At 31.2% G+C, this 1,720-nt stretch overlaps 1 protein-coding gene across 1 annotated transcript; it reads left to right on the top strand.

Annotated features, from left to right (window-relative positions):
- The first annotated feature begins 154 nt into the window (after window positions 1-154).
- Window positions 155-1,072, top strand: LOC111033769 (very low-density lipoprotein receptor-like). The gene is made up of 2 exons (XM_022314683.1): window positions 155-317; window positions 756-1,072. Exons 1-2 carry the CDS (start codon window positions 170-172, stop codon window positions 1,055-1,057), a joined length of 450 nt encoding a protein of 149 aa, XP_022170375.1. The 5' UTR covers window positions 155-169; the 3' UTR covers window positions 1,058-1,072.
- The last annotated feature ends 648 nt before the right edge of the window (window positions 1,073-1,720 follow it).

The following is a 1,720-nucleotide window of genomic DNA, read 5'->3' as shown; positions in this document are numbered from 1 at the left end:
ACACACACACACACACACACACATATAACACATCACGCATGCATGTATAATCGAATAAATCATTTAAAAATAATATAATCATATTATAATATTGTAGTTATCGAATCACCATCGGCGCCCATCATTTACCCCCATGGCCCCATCATTATTTGCATGAATCTGTAAACGAATGTCTTATTCTGTTGTGATTTCAGAAAAACGAGTGTGCAACACTGATGAGTTCACTTGCCGCAAGGCCAAAGGCGAGTGCATCCCGCTGACATGGATGTGCGACGGCAATCCAGACTGTTCGGATGGCTCCGACGAGAAGGAGTGCAGTAAGCGACTCTTTGGTTGATTTTTATTTTTTTCTCCTCCCCTTTCATATTTCAATTCATTTCTACATACCATATCACACTCATAACTGCCTTTTTAATATATTATAATATCATCATTATTATATTTAAATTTGTATTATATTATACGAATGCCTATATTATTATAATAACATCATCGATATTAGCATTTCTTCTCGGTGATGGTTGGATATAATTTTTTTTTCTTAATATCCGCTAACTATCGATATCACTATAATATTATTATCTGTTATACCATAATAATAATATGTTCTGCACCCTTACATGTGTAATACTACAATATTATATTATATGTATTATACGTATATACCGCGATATCATGTAAAATCATCGCCGCTACTCGTTTATTTTTTTTGTTTTTATTATTATTATTATTTCACGCTTGTCCATCCATTGCAGACGAAACATGTAGAGACGACGAGTTCACGTGCGGCAACGGAAAGTGTATTCAAAAGATTTGGGTATGTGACAGAGACGACGACTGTCAAGACGGCACGGATGAGCTGAACTGTCCCAACATCACATGTTCCGAGTCCGAATTCGCCTGCGTCAAAGACAACACTTGCATAACGTTGAATTGGCGTTGTGACGGCGACTTTGACTGTACTGACCAAACTGACGAAATAGTGAGTGATGATTACATATATTATAGTATTGTATTACTACATTATGGTTATTTAAAAAATGTTTTCCCAAAATAACTTCTACCAATATTGTTTAGTGGGTATAAACGTTATTCTGGAGCCACGTGTTTCATTAAGTTATAAAAACGTAATGCAGGTATAATAATATTATTATTTTACGTCAATATCAATGCATATTATCGGGTATTGATATAATAACATATAATACATAAACTTACATCTTTGAAATTCTGAAGTGTATATATAGTCTTAAATAGGCATATACTATTGCTCGACCACGAAGGTTATTAATATATATGTATATTCATAATACATTATAGGTATAGTCAATAATCATACGATATTCACAATCGTAATCGGTATGTGTAAAATTATAGGTTTTTTTTCTATTACTTTTTTCGTTTTTGTTTTTGTGGACTTGACTTTTATGTAAAAAAATGACTTCATTACTCGACATAAACATAAAAACTATAATTTATTCATTGAATTGTTTAAATAATAAATACATTTTATATTTTTGTGTAACTATTTCGTACCACAAAATTCATCAAAAACTGTACAATATTATGAAGTGACACAAGAGTTTGTTTTAATATTCATTACAACTGCGAGAGAACGACAATTATTACGATGGAACGAAATGAATAATTTGTGTTCATTGTTATTTTAAAATCTAAAAATAATTTTGTCAAGAATTACGACCAGATATATTATTATATT

Source organism: Myzus persicae, unplaced genomic scaffold, assembly GCF_001856785.1.
Source record: "Myzus persicae strain clone G006 unplaced genomic scaffold, MPER_G0061.0, whole genome shotgun sequence".
Lineage (NCBI taxonomy): Eukaryota > Metazoa > Arthropoda > Insecta > Hemiptera > Aphididae > Myzus > Myzus persicae.
This window is presented reverse-complemented; position numbering and strand designations above follow the sequence as displayed.